This window comes from Rhinoderma darwinii, chromosome 9 (assembly GCF_050947455.1).
Source record: "Rhinoderma darwinii isolate aRhiDar2 chromosome 9, aRhiDar2.hap1, whole genome shotgun sequence".
NCBI lineage: Eukaryota > Metazoa > Chordata > Amphibia > Anura > Rhinodermatidae > Rhinoderma > Rhinoderma darwinii.
In genome coordinates this window covers 103,558,997-103,578,570 of record NC_134695.1, presented here as the reverse complement: position 1 = coordinate 103,578,570, position 19,574 = coordinate 103,558,997, and the positions used below count along the sequence as shown (strand labels likewise).

At 40.6% G+C, this 19,574-nt stretch overlaps 2 protein-coding genes across 4 annotated transcripts in view; both read left to right on the top strand.

The window, feature by feature from the left end:
• The window catches only part of HSF4 (heat shock transcription factor 4), a 48,802-nt gene extending 39,657 nt beyond the window's left edge, over positions 1 to 9,145 (top strand). For all 3 annotated transcript variants that reach the window (XM_075838697.1, XM_075838695.1, XM_075838696.1), the window contains 4 exons: positions 618 to 723; positions 3,043 to 3,108; positions 4,702 to 4,789; positions 6,018 to 9,145. In XM_075838697.1, the coding sequence (XP_075694812.1) occupies positions 618 to 723; positions 3,043 to 3,108; positions 4,702 to 4,789; positions 6,018 to 6,193 (436 nt within the window). In that variant the 3' untranslated portion in view covers positions 6,194 to 9,145. The remainder of the gene's footprint in view (positions 1 to 617; positions 724 to 3,042; positions 3,109 to 4,701; positions 4,790 to 6,017) is intronic.
• Positions 9,146 to 12,788: 3,643 nt separating this feature from the next.
• Positions 12,789 to 19,574, top strand: part of LOC142660534 (5-hydroxytryptamine receptor 3A-like) — a 20,478-nt gene continuing 13,692 nt past the window's right edge. The window contains exons 1-2 of the mRNA XM_075837148.1: positions 12,789 to 12,825; positions 18,125 to 18,285. Coding sequence (XP_075693263.1) covers positions 12,789 to 12,825; positions 18,125 to 18,285 — 198 coding nt within the window. The remainder of the gene's footprint in view (positions 12,826 to 18,124; positions 18,286 to 19,574) is intronic.

The window sequence follows — 19,574 nt, the reverse complement described above, 5'->3', positions numbered from 1 at the left end:
GGTCTAGGAAGTGTTTGGTTCTTTTCTTTAACACTACGGTACATATATATATATATATATATATATATATATATATATATACACGGTGTGTGTGTGTGTGTGTGTGTGTGTGTGTGTATATATATATATATATATATATATATATAAAGAGCATCAATGGTAGCAAGTTCCTTCTCCTGTACCAACCAATAATTGACATGAATTCTTTGAAGGAAATCATTAACATACTCCCTTACATGCACACAGTACAAAGAATTGCCATTTTTATATGGTAGTGGACCCCCTTATCTTGAGGGCCACTGTTATGTCTGCCTCTTCCTCTGTTGCATTGGTAGCAAAACTCTGCACATGTCCCGCGTGTGCATCGGCTCTCATCTCCGGTCTTAGCTTTGTTGCCTTGGTAGCGTAACTGGGGCTATGGGTGTCCCTCTGTCCTCGAGCCCTTGGGCACTGCCCAGATGCCCCTTCAGTGGCAGAGGGTCTTGTTGGTTCTTAGAAATAGGGAAACTGTCACAGTTGCAATCCCTGCACCCTGTATGATCACTAAGACACCAAACACATGTACATTTCAATGTATCCTAAAAAATGCCGTAAAAGGTATCCATTCATTTTCCTAGGCAAGAGCTGGCAGACTCCCTGGATAGTACTGACGTCAGTTTAGAAGGACTGCAGTTACTGCTCAGAAGTCAGCATTATAGTCTGGATTCTGCCGCTGTTCTAGATGTAAGTTTTCCTTGGACATCGTTAATATATACATATTCACAAAATGTATGAAGTGTATCTTTTAAATATCTTAAGATGTTACCTGCCAGCTGAAAATGCATATCCAAAAGATTAAATTCAGGTCGTACCTAAACCTTCACCCCTCTATAAACCCCTCAAAAGCTTAAAGGGGTATTCTGGTTTCCGCAAAATAAAGATTATTAATTGTATAATGAAAAGGGATCTCATTTCCCAATATACTTTCTGTATCAATTCCTCACAGTTTTCAAGATCTCTGCTTGCCGTCGTTGAATAGGAACCTTCATTGTTTACTTCAAGTGAATAATAATCTGTCCAGGTCATGTGATCATCACAGAGGTGCACAACTCGTTAAAGTTACGGAACAGTTATTCACTGGAAATAAAAATGAAGCATCCTATTGAACGACAGCAAGTAGAGATCTTACAAAACCGTGAGAAATTGATACAGAGAGTATATTGGGAAATTGCATAACTTTTCATTAGACAACGAATAACCTTTATTTGTTGGGACTGGAATAGCCTTTTAATTATCATGTATTCCGCTTGTCAGGTAGGTTGCAGCTAGTCAGTTTAAAAATGGATGCTAGATAATTACAATTCTTGATCAGGTTATAACAGGAGAACACGTCACGATTTCTTAAAAATATGCATTTAGTGTAGTTGTTCATGAAGACTTTACACATAAAATAGTTACATGTTACAACACTCGGGCTATTTTCAGCCGTTTTTCGGGCCGTAAATTCCCCCAAAAACGGCTAAAAATGCGGGGGCTGAACACCTACAAACATCTGCCCATTGATTTCAATGGGAAAAACGGTGTTCCATTCCCACGGGGCGTTTTTTACGCTGCCTTTTTAAAAAACGGCAGAGTAAAAAAACGCCTTGTAAAAAGAAGTGCATGTCACTTCTTGACTCAATAGAAAAAAAGGTCCAAAAATGTCCGGAAAAAAACGCAAGTTGCTTAAAAAATGGCTGAAAATCAGGAGCTGTTTTCCCTTGAAAAAAAACCTCTGTATTTTCAGCTGTTATTTATTAAGCGTGTGAAGCATCAGTGTGCATCAAGTCTGTCTTGTTGGTTTGGTATAAGGGTATGTTCACACGGCAGCGTCCGTTATGGCTGAAATTACGGTGCTGTTTTCAGGAGAAAACAGCTCCGTAATTTCAGCCGTAATGGCATGTGCAGGCGTCTTTCGCTGCGTCAATTACGGACGTAATTGGAGCTGTTTTTCCATGGAGTCAATGGAAAACGGCTCCATTTACATCTGAAGAAGTGACAGGCACCTTTTGACAGCGGCGCGTAAAAAAAATGACCGTCGGCACAGTACATCGTAAGACCCATTCAAATGAATGGGCAGATGTTTGCCGATGCTTTTGAGCCGCATTTTCGGACGTAATTCGGGGCTAAAATGCCCGAATTACGTCCGTAAATAGTGTGTGTGAACCCAGCCTTAGAGGTCCTATGTCCCCTCCACGTCACTGCACCTCATTTTCCCTAGTCTCTGTCAAAGGCGTCATATATACGGTGCAGTCACATGCGGCAGATTTTATTGCCGAAAATTTCTTCAACTGAAAATCATTTTCATTTAACTGAATGGAAGTTGCAGAAATCCATACACATGCTGCAGAAACAACCACATTCAGATGAATGGAACTGGTTTTCAGTCACAGAAATTTCTGCAACAAACTCTGCCACGTGTGAGTCCACTCATATATTAAAAATACAGGCATGTTATACACATATATGGGAAGACAGTGTAAAGCATTGAACACAAGATCTGTACGTCCACTTCTCTACAGGTCCTAATATAGATGCTACATTTTTTTTTTAACTATGAACACCAGCAGGGTTAAAGTCGACATACAAATTCATAGTCAATTAACCCTTTGTATCAGAATATTGTATAAAATCCTATTTAACAGTCCGCTAGGCAGTGCATCATTCCTGAGTGACATTGTCATGAGCAACCCAAAGGTCCGCATACAGAATACTCACTCCATTATTTCCTAAACAGACTTGCATGTGGCTCCCATTGTGAGTGGAAAAGTGTTACACCTTTAAGAATACTATGAATGCTAACATATCAATTTGGAATCTCCAATATGACACCATTGTTACAGAAAATTTTTTTGTGTGATCCTTTTTATTCCCTTCCTGGGTAGTTGAGAAAATATCTACTTTCCTTATATAAGTGTCACTGGTAATGTACTGGTCTACGTACACATGTATATTTTTTAGGTGAGGGTAACATATAGTATGTATGTTAGTTGATTATATTTCAGCATTAATACTTTGTTGCAGGTTTTCAGTGCTGGCCTATGTGTTAGTGAATGGAGTCTTCCTGCCATGGATACCAGTCTGTCACCGGTGAGAATGCCTACATTATTCTGTAAGAAATGGCTACTGCAAAAGAGTCCCCATATCTCCCAACGGCTGACAATGACTGATCTGTGCTGGTTCCTCTTCAGTACAAGATACAGAGTTTAAGGGAAGGCTCAGTACACATGAAAGCTCGTGTTCATTTACTTAAAATGTTTTTTTGGGGGTGGGGCAAGGGGTCTTTAAAGAGGCTCTGTCACCAGATTTTGCAACCCCTATCTGCTATTGCAGCAGATCGGCGCTGCAATGTAGATTACAGTAACGTTTTTATTTTTAAAAAACTAGCATTTTTGGCCAAGTTATGACCATTTTTGTATTTATGCAAATGAGGCTTGCAAAAGTCCAAGTGGGTGTGTTTACAGTAAAAGTACAACTGGGCGTGTTTACAGTAAAAGTACAACTGGGCGTGTATTGTGTGTGTACATCGGGGCGTTTTTACTACTTTTACTAGCTGGGCGTTAGGAATGGGAGTGTATGATGCTGACGAATCAGCATCATCCACTTCTCTTCGTTACCACCCAGCTTCTGGCAGTGCAGACACACAGCGTGTTCTCGAGAGATCACGCTGTGACGTCACTCACTTCCTGCCCCAGGTCCTGCATCGTGTCGGCCACATCAGCACCAGAGGCTACAGTTGATTCTGCAGCAGCATCAGCGTTTGCAGGTAAGTAGCTACATCGACTTACCTGCAAACGCCGATGCTGCTGCAGAATCAACTGTAGCCTCTGGTGCCGATGTGTCCTCGCTCGTCCGACACGATGCAGGACCTGGGGCAGGAAGTGAGTGACGACACAGCGTGATCTCTCGAGAACACGCTGTGTCTGCACTGCCAGAAGCTGGGCGTTCTGAAGAGAAGTGGATGATACTTCTCGTCAGAACGCCCAGCTAGTAAAAGTAGTAAACACGCCCCGATGTACGCACATGATACACGCCCAGTTGGACTTTTACTTTAAACACGCCCAGTTGGACTTTAGAAAGCCTCATTTACATAAATACAAAAATGGTCATAACTTGGCCAAAAATGCTCGTTTTTTAAAAATAAATACGTTACTGTAATCTACATTGCAGCGCCTATCTGCTGCAATAGCAGATAGGGGTTGCAAAATCTGGTGACAGAGCCTCTTTAAGTACCACTCCAACTGATAATGCCAAATCTTTCCCGCTTTGGTTTAGGATTAGGACCCATCTCAAAGTACCTAAAGTTGTTGAATATGTGTAATAATAATTCAAGCAACATTTCTTCACATAATTACGGACTCTGGGGCATATAGTGTCATGTCCGTAGTTCCCATCAGTGAGGAAGGTATGAGCTGGGATCTATGTGTTTTGTCTGGGAGACCTACGCATCTTTAAAGATCTCTAAGCTCAATGTTGACAGCAGTACAATTAATTTGAATAGGGCTGTAATGTAGGGCTTTCCTCTAATGTCCACCATTCACTTTTCTAAGAAAGTTTTGAGTAACTTCCAGTATTCAAAAATCTGCATCTCAGAATTGTTTAACAGCTTTCCAATAAAAGTGCATAACGTACACTGCATGTTGTCATGTATAGGGTTTGGAATAATGTTATGTATTTATTCAGATAGAACAGCTCTCTGTGGATCTGGAGAGGAACGTAGCTGAGATGCCTCCTAAAGAGTTGAATCCACAGTTCAACTCTCCTTGCTCAGGTAAGGCCAACACATCAAAGTAAAAATGAGCAGGTCATGGTCAAGCTATTGGACCCAAGGAGTGGAAAATGTTGCTAAGCTCTCCCCTTGCCAATACTGTAAAGAGTAGGAAACAACATGGGGACTTTGTTCTTGTGTCCCCAAGTAGAATGTACAGCAAGAATGAGCCATGTCTAAACAACGAAAACATCTGAAAATTGACGAGACGCGGTGTGAGGGCTCTAAGCAGGGGGAGTAGAACAAGCAAGGATTTATTTTATGGGAGCAACTATGGTGCAATGTAAAAAAAGAACAAAAAAACAACAACGCATTATAATCTCAGGCCTAGTTGACGAATGGAGTTGTAGAACAGACAAATCCATAGAACGCCCCCATTGTGCCTCTTGTTAGATAGTTGCATTCGGATTCAATACTATAGGCGATGCCTGCAACTTTTTCACATAGTTGTTTATGTAAAACACATGGGATTCTGGGTGATTAAAAAGAAGAAAAAAAACACTTGTTCTTCGAAGTCTTGTAAAAGTAAAATTTTAGAGGAAAATCACCTGGCTGGCATGGTTGGTGTAAAGGATCTGCCAGGCACAGCATCGGGGTTAACGCCCATAGATAATCAGTCTGCACCTGCTTCTATGTCTGTGAGACTGACTCCATCTTCCACCACTCAGGGTGGCAGGCTTAGGAGTGGGAGAACCTATCACAGCCTGGCCAGACGGAGCTAGCTCCCACCCTCTGTCTATTTATACCTGCCTTTCCTGTTCCTCCTTTGCTTGTGATTCTTCTCGTTTGGTTTCCTGGCCCTGCTGCAGCTTCTTGTGCTATTGTCCTTGCTTCATATTGACCCCGGCTTGCTGACTACTCTCCTGCTCTGCGTTTGGCACCTCGTACTCTCCTGGTTTGACTCGGCTTGTTCACTTCTCTTGTTGCTCACGGTTTTGCCGTGGGCAACTGCCCCTTTCTCCCCCTAGCTCTGTGTACCCTTGTCTGTTTGTCTGTCGTGCACTTATTGAGCGTAGGGACCGTCGCCCAGTTGTACACCGTCGCCTAGGGTGGGTCGTTGCAAGTAGGCAGGGACTGAGTGGCGGGTAGATTAGGGCTCACTTGTCTCTCTCCCCACCCCCGTCATTACAGTTGGTTGTGTGTGGAGCTATGCTGATCGTTGCAATGCTCTGTGATGATTACATGTCCGTGATTTATAACATTATTTATAACGTTTTCTGATGTTTCTCAGGAAAAGAACCAGATCTCGAGAATGCAGTACCTTTCCTGACGGAAGAGATGGTGAACCTGGCAGGATCCTCGTCACTATTTGGTGCAGATGACAGTGTGGTGTCTTACCTCTCTAGTGCGGTCCTTCAAGGCGATGCTGCCCTTAGATTACACCCTCAAGAGGAGAGTAATGAGTGACTTTCACATCTTAATATATATATGTATTACATAGAGTGTCACTTTACTGGAACACTGCATATATAATGGATGAAAATGGACCTACTGCACTGTATACAGTATCTTCTCATAGCAATAGGATGCCAGGAATGAGCAATATTATAGTCTATCTTGGATTCAGGTTCAAGGGTTCCTGGTAGAAACCAAGGCCCATAGGTAAATATAATGTCCATTCACCTATTTTATCTTTATTCTCTGCGGACACAAGAGATGTTTTGATAGAAGTCAAATTGAATGTCATTTCTTCTGTCAATGACTTGGAGGAACAAAAAAGTTTTAATGTCAGTTCTTCCAGTTCTTTGGGTCTGAACCGTTTTAATTTTACGATGTACCATATTAATATATATTGCAGAAAGGTTCATTTTCAGCAGGGGAGCGGTGGATTCTGGGTGTTTGTAAAACACACCCAGGCATGAATGTATGAAAAGTAACGGGATTCAAAATGTATAACCACTTCAGAGCCATCAATGCTTTGCACATGAATAGTACATTTCTCCTGGCTTTCAAGGGGTTAATGCCATATATGGCCTATTTTGCATTATTAAAATGATCCCGTTAGACCCCAGTGTTCCTTTCTTCTGCCCCGGTGAGGAAGGTAATGGGGTGCCGCTGAATGTAAGAGTTTCCTGCCGTGAGCCGCTAAGAATTCTGGGAAGCACTGGTAATATTTGCTTTTAGTTTTTGAAAACTAAGGTCAGATATTGTTGTTTTTTAGGTTTTTTTCTTAACAAAGTTGAGCTTTGTTCCTTTCATATAGATATACATGTGTAGATATATATATAGATCCAGATTATATTAATATATACTTGCGTTTAACTTTCAGAACATTATAATGATATATTAGAACTTTCATTTGCTCCTTTCATATATTTCTGGATTTCGTTGTAACTTGACCCCATTCTATATGTTAACCCTTTCAACACCAGGGCACCTTTTATACCATTAAGGGTTAATTTGCTGCTTTGCCATCTACCCTGCCTTACTGCTTCCTGGGCAGGTTCTTTTCCACTACTGACATGGGTTGTGTACATTTCCAATAGCACTAAACTGGATTCAACTGCTTATTTTGTGGGATTAACAAAAGGAGCGGGAGATATGCTTTAATTCGTACATAATACACAGTCTCCCGTATCATAACTGTCTCAGGGGAATAGTGTCCATAGCAACCAATCAGAGTTTAGCTTTCATTTTGTCAAACATAAAACATGGACTTTGATTGGTTGATGGAGGTGCTTTCCCCTGAGACAGTATGGAGACCTGAGGTTCGGAGTGCAGAAAAAAAGTGAAGCAGTTACCCATAGCAACCAATCAGATTCTAGCTTTCAGTTTAACAGTGCAGGAAGGTAAACAGAAGAAAAGATCTGGTTGGCTGCTAAGGACAACGCCTCCACTTTTTGTCTTATATACATGAGGTTTATTGTATGATTGCTCTGAGGTCCCTGATATGGCACACACCCCACTCTGTATCTTGTTATTTTACCATTTTTCAATATTTTAGCTTTTTCCATGGCTTGGAAGTCTTGTGACGGAGAATAAAAGGCTCTCTTCACACTTGCGGTTTCCCATTTAGGGTTACCATTTTCCATCAGGGTTCAGTTTTTAACAACAAGAATAGCAAATCTGCAGCAGCATAAAAAATATGGGAATCCTGACATATAAATGACGGACCCTATTAATAGTCAATAGGATCTGTCAAGATTTGTTGGGATCGGTTAAAAAACAAGTCCAGAAAAAAGCCAATGGACGTCAGTATAACTTTAACATTCTTTATTCAGGTGTAAAACTTACCAAAAATACAAATATTTAAGCCCTTTTTTTTAGGCCTTTCACAGCAGAGGCCGGCACGTTGCTTTTTATTTGTACATTTTATAAAGAAGCTTAAATTGATGCTGATGGCCATTGGCTCTTTTGTGGATTTTTGGTAGTTGGGTGAGGACTGACTTGTCTGGATGGATTGTTGCATCTATGGACTGTCGTTGTGCTGCTACAACCAACCTGTTCTCTGCACTTTACCTTGACGACATATCTATCATAGCTGTCATGGAAGCCATGACACTAGTGTGACCAGAGACTAATGCCAGTTGCACACGACCGAGTGCCACTCGGATCGTTTTTCACGGGAATCCGAGTGGCACTCGATAGTTTTCACAGACCCCTTCACTTTAGCGGGTGAATTGGGCCTGTGAAAACGGACCCGACTCTCCAACCTGTGGACAGATAGGACATGTACTATCTTTCCACGGATCACGGGCGGAACCCAGTCGGCATACAACGATCGTGTGCATTAGGCATAAAACCTCTGCACTAGTGAAAGATGGCAGCCATTTTGACTTCAGCCATCTTTTTTATACAAAGTCACATACCAAATATATAATTGTGAGAGTTATTGATTTTAAAGGAAAATAGTTATGATTCATCTTATAATGCTACAAAAACCTAAAAAGTCTGGAATGGGCCCTAAAATGCCCACATTAGAAATAGCCTATGGAAAATATTCCGTTGCTTCTTACATTACATAGTGACTTCTTATCATCCCCCATTTACTTTAAAACCAGGGCATCAGTAGTTGGAACACCCAGCGTTTGCTAAACGTTCATATCATTTGGGGTGTACTGTCTTTTCATTGACTGTCAATCTCAGTTAACCCTATGATTAAAGGCGGCTAATGCACTAGTCCCACAGCTAAATCTCATATTCTCTATACAAATGTCCCTGCTCTTAGAAATCCAATAGTCAACGAGACTACCAGTCTTGGAAAATACACAGCTGTAAACATGGATATATAATCTACATGCCGATACTATTTTTACCAAAGTATGTTAAGATTTGAGGTGTAGTGTTATATTAAAAAGTTGATCGTTTTTGCTTGTCTTATATTTCTTAGCAAGCATTGCAATTTCCAGTGTGCATTGAAGGGCTGAGTGCTTGAGGTTTGGATAACCCTTGTGTTCTTATTTATGGGACTGGTGCATTAACAAACGCCTTACAAGATCATCCTCATCAGGTCAAGATTTTTTTTTTACCATCTTGCTACAGTTTAGGAATTATAATATTAATGTATTCACCTTCCATGATCACAAAGTTGTTTGCGCTGTAGCCGTGTTGTGCCTTCGTAGACTTCGATAAGGACGTTTATGAAAATTGTGCAAGCAATTTGGCAAGAGCTGCATGGTGACATTTGGTCACGTGCAAAGCACAGTAAAAATCGAAAGACAACCTCAGTCTTTCCCAATGGGAAACAAGGTCACAGATAACCCTCTAATTGTTGCAAAATATCCAACACTTCAGACTCTTTGTGATTATCACATTGGGGAAACACTGAGGTTGGAGTAATCTCGTCATTTTACCCTGCGCAACCAAATGCCTATAGGTAGCCCTAGCCTTAAAGTGACCCTCTGGGCAAAAATTTCAAAAATCTTTTTTTTTCCCCAAGGGTTGGCTTCCAATCACCCAAACTTATACCTACCAAACTCCACTGTGACAATGTCCAACAAGCTTTGATACATCTGCATTTAGGCGCTGTATACAAGCTGGCTATCAACTGCTCAGAATTTTGATGGTGTTTATAATAAATATGGACACAACATAATTGTGAGTGACAGCCATATAAAAATGTCATATGTGAATGTGACTGACAGCAGTTCGGTCAATCTATTGGATCGACGTATATACTCTGTGATTGTTACTTACCCAATTAAATATTATATACATTACGTGGTGATGGAAATTTTGACATTTCCTTACATTTTCTAAGACTGTACCTCCCATATATGTTCCCCTTACCTGCGCCTGCCTCTTTGCTGTATATACTCCATAGTTGTGACTGGTAGCTCTGTATACATTGTAGCTCTACTTGAATCTGATGCACTAATGAGACCTATTTGCACTATGCTGTAAATTTGTATAGTTTTACAAACAGCCCAAATTCAATAAATATTGTTTTCTCACTGAGCTTGTACGAGTCAAGTTTTTTCCTAGGTTTCTTTTTTATTACACCGTTTGGATGTATTTTTTCCAACAAGAGAGGGGAGTTGACACTGTTGATAATACTGTAGTTGTCTGGTTATGTAAGTAAATAAGCTCAGAATACAAAGGTAGACTAGTGCAAGTGGGTGATGACTTCTTTTTCCTTGTGTCTCCAATTTATGTCTATAAATCCTGACTACAGACACAGAAATAATTTGTCTAATGGGGCTGACAGGGGTTTGTTCCCATATTTTAGACAGTTGCACAACCTTATTTTTGGGTCCTAGGTTAATTCATATTGTGACAATACAGATGTAGCAAATTTTAAAGGAATCCTCAGGACAGGCCATCAATAGCGGATGGGTCGAGGTCCGACTTTCAGGACCCCCACCGATCACCTGTTTTGAAGGGCCGCAGCGCTTGTGTGAGTGCTGCTTCCCCTTCATTTCTTGCGGTGATTCTCCTTCATTTAGAGGCAATTCACAGATATTGCAGCCTTTTCTCCCATTCACTTCAAATGCGTGTCGACGATTCACAGTGAGCAAGAAGAAATTAAGGGGAAGCAGCGCTCGTACAATCGATGTGGCCCCTTCAAAACAGTTGATCGGCAGGGTTCCCGGGAGTTGGACCCCATCCCATCAGCTATTGATTTTTAGTGGCTGGAAAACCCACTGATAACTTACTGCAGTGTGATAACTTATCACCTAACACAACAAAAGCCATTAAAATGCATTGGAAAAGTAAAGGTACTTCCCACAGTGTATTTAACGCGTTAACTGTCAAATTATAGATTACTACAGCTGTACATCTTAGGAACTGAGGCTCTGTTCACATCTGCACTCACTTTTCTGTTTGTTTGTTTGTTTGTTTGTTTGTTTGTTTGTACCATCATAGGAACAGAGAAATAAGAAAGAGGGAAGGGCCGGATCGGTTGCATAATGGAAACCAATGACGCCCGAAAGAACCCATTGTTTTCGTCAGGTTTCCGTCATTTTGCCAGACAAAATAGAGCTGTATGCTGCGCTATTCTGTTCGGCAAATATAACGGAATCTGTGATGGAGGCTCTGACACATATGTGAGGAGAGCCTTATTTAGTTTAGCCTGTGTTGACCCTGTATGTTCGTGAAAGCTCCTGGCACATACACTCAACATATCCATAGGGCCCTTCAGAGCTGACAAATCCCAAAATATGTCCTTTTGGCATCTGCCAGACCGGTATATAATTGGTATACTTTTCTTTTTTAACTGTGTAGGAAAGTGCAGCCTGCTGCGCTTTCTTATAGAATTGCCCACCGCAAAAAATTTTATACTAGGTGATTTTTTTCTTCTTACTTAGCAGACTATGCATGATTTATGTCATTGCATGGCATATGGTGGAATATGTCTGGTCTTTACATTCATCGTATACGCCGGGAGATTTCATAAATCCTGAATGCAGTGTGAACTTAGCTTCAGTGATATAAAACTTTAAATTTGGAGGTTTGAATAAAGGCCCTTTTACACTGGGCGGTTATCGGGCAGACAAGTATTCATAGAACGCTCGTTGCCGATAATTCCCCTGGGTAAACAGGGCAGCGATTAGCAGATGAACGAGCCAACGCTTGTTCATCTGCTGATCGTATCGTTTTAAAAAAGTTACACATTATCATTGTCGGCAGCACATCTCCCTGTAAACGCTGTTTCCGTAACTCCCGGCCATGTAATCATTCAGTGGCCGGGAGTCAGCGTGATCACAAAAGGCTAAAACGGGGTTTAGGGGACCCCGTTCTAGAGATAGGTGCGGGATCCAAGGGTGGGACCCACATCTATGTGTCGTTGATGACGTATCCTGTGGATATGTCATCAATGTCCTTTAGGGGGAAACCTCTTAAACTAATAAATATGGAACAAGTCACATGAAGCAGTGTTCAGGAGCCTCCTGCTCTAGTTATATAGCTGTGACACATAGATAAATCTGCTCCACTTTTATGTCAATCAGGGACATTACCAGAAGATCGTCCCATACTACAAAAGTAAGAATTTTGTCCATGTCGTCTAATCCACATTACTATTATGGAACATATCTCTAAACTGGGTAGTCCTTTTTCCTTTTTTTGTATTATTACATCATTTTGTATTTTCAATATCTGATGGGGACAACCCAAGACATACAGTATATAGCAATATGATCCTTGGTATCCATTTCATCACTCTACTCTGTTCTTTTTTTTCTCCATATTTTCCATCTGAATGAACTTTTTTTTTTTATTTTTTTTTTTTAAACAAAGGAACAAAAAAATGCATTTAGCTATCATTTTTCGCTTCTGGTTTCGCCTCCTCCCCTCTCCCTCCTCTTTACCACTCCCAGGTAAGCATATGTTATATTAATGTACAGTTGTGGCTTCAGTGTTGTCTACCTAATAGAATCTGCTCTATGCATTCGACTATCTCGGTCCCATCCTCAGATTCCTGTTCCTGCAGAAGAACATGTACTCCAATATAAGTTGCTTGTCCAGTTCAACTACTTGATTTTGGTATGCCAAAAGTTTCCAGATTTACAATGAGATCTGGAGGGAGCTGGTATCTCTAGTTCTCAGGACCGCATCTGAAATGCAGGGGTCTCTTCTTCTTATGGTTCTTTTGTGCGGTAAGTTACCCTGTTTAAATGCCTTATATTTCTTGTAATATGTGCGGTAAGACATTGTAACTCCATACTGGAGCTTATCAGAGTACTAAACTGCAATACCAATAACAGCCCATGGATAAAAGTGGCGCTGTATTTGGAAAGACGCAGAAGCTGCAGATTTATGAACGTCAGAATTTTGTATTGTAGTAGTTTTCTGTTCCAATTTTATTGATTTTATTTACTGTTTTTCTTTAATAAGGCTTATATGTAAACTATATACTTATATTTTATATAAATGAACACATCTTTCCTACAGTTGGATTTTAGTAGGACTACTGTGATGCATTATTATGATGGTTCACCTGCTGGCAACACTTTCTACAGAATCCAGGTTGCTGTTTTGTGCTTATAGATTCACAACGCATCAGCAGGGAAATTATATTGAAGGTTTATGATTGGGTTATTCCCACTTATAAATGAGTAAATTCTAACAATAAATTTATAGAATGAAATTACTATTTATGCATTTAGAGAGATTCTCCAATGAAGACAATCGCTTCTCTAAAGACAGTCACCATAAATTGTTGACCGTCAAATACATGGATCAGTCATGTCCGCCAGAGGGGACCCACTCTTACTTAGCGGTTCTCCACTCTGACTCAAACAGGGGTGGTCCCAATCAGGGCACACCTCTCTATGATGTCCATATGCCCTAATACAGCATAGTAGAAAATTATATTTTTATAGCGACATAATTTTATAGTTGCAATACATTTTTATAGCATAATAATATTTATATACTTGGAATAGAGAGATGCTCCAGCAACCGCATGGAAGATAGAACTTAAAAACTAATTTTTAATGAAAAAACATGATAAAAACCAAAAGGTGCACTTATAAAAAATGGAAGAAAACTGCTGACGCATTTCGGACACCCCGTATGTGCTTAGTCGTAGCTGAGGACACGCAGAGTGTCCGAAACGCATTTTTTGTTTTTAACTTCTATCTACCATGCGGTTGCTGGAGCTTCTCCCTATTCCAACCATACAAGTCTGCACCTGAAATCGGCTCAACGAACTAGTTCGTGCATCACCTCATTCAAGCCTCACAGTCCAAACGCCAAAGGTGAGCTGAACTACAAACTTTTTCTTTTTCAAATAATAATATTTACACTTTTTTTGTTACTGGTTTTCTATCTTTTCTTTTTTTTGCTAAGTGAGAAAATCACAATGAGAATAAATTTCCAAACTGAGATGAGAATAAGTGACGTAATTTGAGATTTTTATTTCCATTAACATCTACAGTTATGAAATCCTCATATATATTTTTTATTGTCACCTGAAGATGATTTTGAGGGTAGATATGTATACGTTTCATACTTTCTAACTGTCCCACTCCCTATTAGTAAACATGGTGCTTCATCGGCTGAGCGGCACTTATTGTACAACATACCAATTATAATGATATCACAAATATCAAATATGTGAACACATTTAAAGGGAACCTGTCACCAGCATTTCACCTATTAAACCAGCAATACCTGGTGGTAGTGGGTGAAAAATAATTTCTATATAACCTATAATTGTCTTTTTAGTTGGCTCTGTATCTTTAGTATTCAGCTTTTTAGTGTTCCCGCACCATATGCTAATGAGCATAAAAGAGTCATATCTTCAAGTCTTTCCGAGTTTACCCCGCCTCCTTACTTTTGAGTGACAGCACCTCGACCTTCCCCAGCACACAAAACCTCACACTTGTGCATTGATGTCCTCTTCTGGTGTGTGTGCGCACAAAGGGACACCGGATTATTACGATAAAAAGCGCAAAATGTTTGCAGACCGTTATTTACAGTCAGAGGAGGCGTTTAGGAGAGGGGATAACGCCAATGAACTTTTTATTGCAGCAGCCAGTGAGGGATAAGTAAAGTTCAATAGCTGAAATGCTGGTGACAGGTTCCCTTTAAAGGAGTTTCCCTACTGTTGTCACTAGGATCTGCCATCAATTGGTGATCAGTGGGGATTTGATTGCCAAGGTCCACCTCTATCCTCAGAATGAAGGGGCCACAGCCCTAGTTTAGTGGTGTGGCTCCTACAAATTTTTTCCCAGGATAGTGGCATTTCGGCGACCTACTTGTGTAAAGAATTGCAGTACTGCCCCATACACTCGCACCTGACTTTTTTTTTTGTCAGGATCGGTGGGGGTCCCAGAGGTTGGCTCACTAGGATATGCCATGACATTCCGTAATACGAATACATTTTAATGAGTTCCTCAAATGTATGAACATTCTCCTTTCTTTTCCAAATTCTTGTTCACGGGGTACAGTATTATCGTTGGTGTTATACTAGTAAAGTTAATTATTTTATGCTTTATTGGCTCATATAAGCTCACTGCATCCTGGTCCAAAACAGCCACAACCTACATAACATTTACCGCAAGAACCCTGCCACATGTTGGCGCTATGATAGAGATGAAGACTCATAACTACACACTTGATGGGAATATGAATGCATATGAGATGCCAGTGTGCTTTATATGTGATACCACAGTCTCACTTCCCCTAAAGACATGTTCATGAATCATATACCCCCAGAGTTTAGATCTCCACATAAATATCTATGGGGTCACTGTCTCCAAGTAGCAAAAACGACAATCTGCCTTCACTGGAAACCATTGCACAAGTGGGTAGACTGGAAGAGCTCTCTCAATTGGAACTCTGCGCACCCCAAAAATATAGATGCCCCTTTCTTTACCTTTCTGGTCATAGTGGACCATGTAAATATTAATGGGTATTATGGTCTCCTTAACAGGCAGGAACACTCCTGGTTTCCTACTCTAAACCTTAGTACTAATGATACATATTTATTATATGTTGCTTGCTCTGCTTTTATACATGCGTATTGGGGGTATATTGCTGTTGGCTGGCCCTTTTTATTAGGCTAGGGGTGAGTGATGTGATTTCTTGGGTGACTTCATGTACCTTGGGTGACTTTTTTCTGGTATTTGGCATCTGTCATTGGCACGTTTTTGTTTTTTTAGGACTCTGAACATGTTATGTTATCAATACTTCTTATACAATGTAGCTAGGGCATAAGTATGTGGGATAAACAACCAAAAAGTTTAAGACCAGAATACTTGATCATCTGGGGTACATTTCTAATCCAAAAATTTTGAATATATTAAATGCGGCAAGACACTTCATAACATACAATGATAGATCAACAAAGCCTTTCCGGGCATATGCTATAGGAAGAGTTAGAAATTCCATTAGAGGTGGTGACCGGAGGCGCACCCTTTTATGCAGGGAGGCCTTCTGAATTTACCATCTCAACACAAGGTTTCCTGCAGGTTTGATTTTAAAGAAGGAACTTATAGTCCACTATTGAGGAAAAAGAGCGGTTATAGTGATTAACAGAAAGCAACCATTGGAGGAGTTACACTTGGAGTCACTAAGGTCATACAGTGAGAAGTCCATCAGGTGTTTTTCAGTGTTTGAGTACTTGGCTTTAAAGTATTTTCTTAGGGGTCCAATAAGAATAACATTGTCAGTATGTCTTTGTAAATTTTGCATGTTTCCCGTTTTTAAGCTGTTTTATTTGTTGAACAAGACGACTCATATAGGTCTGTTAAATGCATAGAGTATAGTAGCCCACAAATAACCAAAAATATAACAGCAGGATTAGGGTTAAATGCATCTGCCACATGTCCGGCAATAAGAGCATCTGAACGGTCACATGATATCCTGACAGAGGGGATGTATAGTCATGTCTGATCGGCATAACTCTGCTTAATGACACCGCACATTTGCATTTTCGATGAGGAGATGTGGCGACATGGGCTAAAGGGAGCCTGTCACCAGCATTTCATTGCCGTTATCCTCTCTCCTAAACTCCTTCCTCTTCTTATGCCCGCCCACCGCCGAAATCTGGCCCACCCTGAATGCCAAAATTTCATCTGAGATAGCGTGCATGTGCCCGTCATGTATGGTCCGATACCCTTCCCTGCTTCCTCTGGGCCTCAAATCTAGTTACTAAGCATGCGCCGCTATGGTGTCCGGTAGTGCGCATGCGCAAGATCAGAACATCGATGCGCAAGCGCGGGATTTTGTGTGAGCTGGGGGAGGCGAGGACCTGTCAATCAAAGTAAGGAGGCGGGGTTAGCTCAGAAAGGCTTGAGGAATGAAGATATTACCCCTATGCTCATTAGTATACGGCGCAGGAACACTAAAAAAGTGGAATACAATAGGTACAGAGTGTTACTTAGAAGATAATTATGGGTTACATAAAAATGATTTTTCACCCACTTCACAGGTATTGCTGGTTTAATAGGTGACATGCTACTGACAGGTTCCCTTTAATATTTGTAGCAATATGACGGAAATACATCATTGAACAATTCCATCCTTATTCAAATGCAGTGTGACGTCTTCCACTAGGCATAGTGATGCTTTCCCCTTAATGGGAGTTGTGGTGTCACATGTTGAAGCCAGACCAATCATATTATATATACACACTATTTCCCGCCCCTGTTTGAATCTGATAGGGCACCTGTGCTATATGAGACTTGTTGTTCTACAGCACACACAAGCCATGAGTAAGGACAGAGGAACTGTCAGAAACGCGTAGGCTCCCTATACCCACCCCCTGATGTCGCTATACAATGTTTTCATCTATAAGAAATAAAGATTGGACGATTCAACCTCTATTTTTCTACATTGTATAACTCATGACGTCCTACGGTTTGCAAATATAATACAAATAATAAGTGATACAGTGTACAAAAAAAACACCCAGTGCCCAAATAGCATTGCCTTAACGTACCAAAATAACACAGTGTAACCAATAAAGGTGGGAATGCACTATATCTGCATCCTGTGCAGCTGCCTTTCCATAGGATCCATCACCAATAATGGGATCCAGGCTGAAAGCTCCAGTTGCCTGGGCCAGTGGCCCCCCCCCCTTTTCAATAGTTACAAGTGATGCAACCTATGCGACCACCCCGATCTATTCACTGGCCCAGCTACTGATTTACGGATTTATTTATTTTTTGTGATTTTTGTTACCGGATTTTAAAATAAATTTTGCATGTTTCTTTTTTTTTGTGTGACATACTTTGTATATATTATATTTTAGAAATATATGCGTTTGTTTGATTAATGTGTGAATATTTGTTTTATATTAGAGGTATCCTATTTATTGAATGAGATTTCTAGGTTGATAATGTTTAACAATTAGTTTGATGGATTTTTAAGGTTATACAAGGCTAAAAAAAGGGTGTGTAACTTTTGCTATCTGATTCTAATATAATGTATTGTTTTTTTAAACAGTTGTGACGTATGGCCAAGATATATGTGGATATTACAATGTAACAGACAGAATTGGTGTCCTGGAGCAATCTCCTCGCCTTATGAATATCAGACCTGTCATAGACTGGCGTGAACCTACCATTGTATCAGTGGATATGACCTTCAGAGCTGTCCTGCAAATGGTACAGTATGGGCTTGTTCATTCGTGGAATTGCTTTGTTTTTTCCGTCTGGAATTGCGGACGGAAAAAACGCAGCAGCATACAGTAGCAGCAAAGTGGATGAGATTGAACAAATCTCATCCACACGCTGTGTAAATACTGAGCGGAAAAAAACATTCAGAAATTGACCTGCGGTGTGGAAATTTATTCCGCATGTCAATTGTACTTGCGTAAACGCTGCTTATTTGTTGTGGAAATTCCCCATTGAATTCAATGGGGAGCTAAATCCCGCAACAAATAGCAGTTGTTGCGTTTTTTTGCGGTGGGTTTGCAGTGATCCCGCTGCAAAAAAACGCAATTCAGAAAAAAAAATGTCTGTGTTCTTTCAGGCTGAAGCTGCGGTCACATGGGATAAAACGTCATCCGAGGAGGCCGGCCTGGGTGACATTAGAAAGCCGGCCTCCTGGGATGCCGATTAGAGGCTTCAGCGGTCTCCTGGGATGAAACATTATCCCGGGAGCCCGGCCTGCTATCAGTCCGGCTGGTGCTGCAGTTTTCCGCAACGGACATTCTGGGCGAAAAACTGCACCACAGTTTGTTGTGGTTTTTCGCCCGTAAATTCCTATGGCGCGTAGGACAGATACGCTGCGTGCTTTTATGCGGCGTATCCATTCCGTGTGAACCCGGCCTATATGTAATGACACCTGCTGTAATACTATTAAGTTTCACCTATGTTGCTTCATTGTCATATAGTCACAAGGGTTGTTTCATCTTCATAATTTTTGCAGTAATACATTCAAAAAGAGACATGTCAAGAATATCCTATCGAGCTATGAATTAGTTCGGTCTTACTAGGTGAGGCGCTGAAAAAAAGAACAAATATGTAGTTGACCCTGATGCTGCGCCTTTTTTACAAATCAGGGCCATCAGCAAGAGATTATGAAGGTAATCTCAGCCATAAAAAAAACAACAACTTTTTACTATTCCTGAAATACGTTATTACAGGGGGGTGCATAAGTAGGTATACAGGGGGAGATTTTTCAAACAGTCTAATTATAATTTTGGGAGGCAATTTTGAATGAAGAAACACAAGGAGATGGCATTAAAAGCTGCCTCTTTTCAACGGACCAAAGGTAATTGGACAATTTTCTCAAAAGCTATTTAATGGGCTGCATGGGCTATTCCCTCGCTAATCCATCATCTATCAAGCAGGTAAAAGGTCTGGAGTTGATTCCAGGTGTGGCATTTGTATTTGGAAGCTATTGCTGTGAACCCACAAAGAGGTCAAAGGGGCTCTCCAATGCAAGTAAA